Below are 1,793 nucleotides of genomic sequence, written 5' to 3' on the forward strand. Positions count from 1 at the left end.
TTTACTAAACTTGATCATTTAAAATACTAGAAACTAAAATGCAACGCGATTTAGAACGAGACCACCATAAAAACGCTTAAAACTAAAATGCAACACGATTTAGAACGATAACACCATGAAAACACTAAGCTACTTGATATTGACATTTACTCGAACACCACTTTTTAAGCTCAAATATACAGCAGGACCATTGTAAATAATGCTTCAATGACTCTAATCTAGCTGCTATCATTCTCATAATTTTTCGAACGCCATAGTCTGCATCGTTAATGTCGCATTATAAGACAGGACATGCACATCATGAACCGTGAACATATCTTGCGTGCAAGAACACGATTAAAAAAAGGGCATTGTAGTCTTCTCACAAAACAGGCAGATAAACGAGACAGTTGCTCTCTTAAACAAAGATTAAATATTTATGTCATTAACATAACAACATTCCAAACACCATACAACGTCGGAGCATACATGCTGACATATCTCCGGTCTCCCCTATCAGCAGGCTACTCTACAACAGAGTAGTAGCCAGCACGCTCGCTCAATACAAAACTAAGAACACAGCCTACACTAACTCTAAAATATATTATTCTCATCTCTAGTAACACATTATTCTCTACAACGACGCATTCGCTGCTAACAGATCCAAAAGCCTGCACCTGCATCGCAACAAGCAACATTTTCTTTAAAAATTAAAACAAGGACAAAAGGAACAACAGCATTTGCCTCAACAGCAACACTACATACACTGAACTTACCACAACTTCCAAACCTCAGGGAACTGGCTTCTTTTTGCTCAGCCCTCCGCCAAGACCACCTCCAGCGCCACCACCAAGGCCACCACCAGCACAGCCGGGACCTCCCAAGCCACCACCTATACCTCCACCACTACCACCACCCAAGCCACCACCACCGCCTAGTCCAGACCCTCCTCCGAAACCACCACCAGCTCCCACACCTCCGCCTGCTCCAACACCGCCGCCGCCACCGAGCCCGGAACCACCACCAAAACCAGCACCCCCGCCCAGACCAGAACCTCCACCCAGGCCAGAACCTCCACCTAAGCCTCCTCCTCCACCAAGACCAGAACCTCCACCTAAGCCTCCTCCTCCACCGAGACCAGAACCTCCGCCTAAACCTCCACCTCCACCGAGACCAGAACCTCCACCTAAACCACCACCTCCGCCTAGGCCGGGACCTCCTCCTAACCCACCGCCACCCAAGCCGGGACCTCCTCCTAACCCACCCCCTCCGATAGGGAAGTTATCAGGCTTATACACCACCCCCTTGCGTTTAACATCCCTCGCTGCATTCGCTAAACCCACCACCACAACAAATAAACACAGAGCGCCAAACACCACGCGAAACCCACCCATGGTCGTCAGTATACTTTCCAAACTCCCACCTTCACCTCTCACAGATATCTCGACAAATGTTTGATACCCCTAGCTGCTCTTTTATAACAGTCTCTGGCTGGCATGCTACCTCACTTAGTGTTTTCCGCGTATCAAATTCATCCAGTTCAACGTTTCTCACGACCTAAATTAAACACCTGCGTACATTCCCAACAACCAAAAAAGTAAAAACTGCAGTTGAAGATGACCGAAATTACGGTTCGATTTACTGCTGCAATTTATTATTTACAGATGAGAACAGCTGAGCGGCGTTAATTGGTCTGAACCGAAGTGCATGTGATGAGAGGTTTCGGACGCGCCAGCGCAGTTTAAATTTATGTTCTGATTTTCTTCTTTAGTTCAGGAGTTGAAAAGGTACAATCTTACCTGCTGCCATAGCCA

At 46.7% G+C, this 1,793-nt stretch overlaps 1 protein-coding gene across 3 annotated transcripts; it reads right to left on the reverse strand.

The window, feature by feature from the left end:
* Positions 1 to 397: 397 nt before the first annotated feature.
* LOC149188341 (uncharacterized) lies at positions 398 to 1,487 on the reverse strand. 3 transcript variants are annotated; one of them, XM_089412993.1, is made up of 3 exons: positions 1,088 to 1,486; positions 756 to 1,051; positions 398 to 656 (listed from the first exon to the last, which is right to left on the reverse strand). In XM_089412993.1, exons 1-2 carry the CDS (start codon positions 1,371 to 1,373, stop codon positions 771 to 773), a joined length of 567 nt encoding a protein of 188 aa, XP_089269119.1. In that variant the 5' UTR covers positions 1,374 to 1,486; the 3' UTR covers positions 398 to 656; positions 756 to 770. The 3 variants fall into 3 exon arrangements, with proteins under 3 accessions (XP_089269119.1, XP_089269120.1, XP_089269118.1); XM_089412994.1 differs by having other exon boundaries at positions 756 to 1,033; positions 1,088 to 1,484; XM_089412992.1 differs by having other exon boundaries at positions 756 to 1,487.
* Positions 1,488 to 1,793: the final 306 nt, after the last annotated feature.

Source organism: Pinus tabuliformis, chromosome 3_1 (assembly GCF_031772625.1).
Source record: "Pinus tabuliformis cultivar Carrire ecotype Pingquan chromosome 3_1, CPIR1, whole genome shotgun sequence".
Lineage (NCBI taxonomy): Eukaryota > Viridiplantae > Streptophyta > Pinopsida > Pinales > Pinaceae > Pinus > Pinus tabuliformis.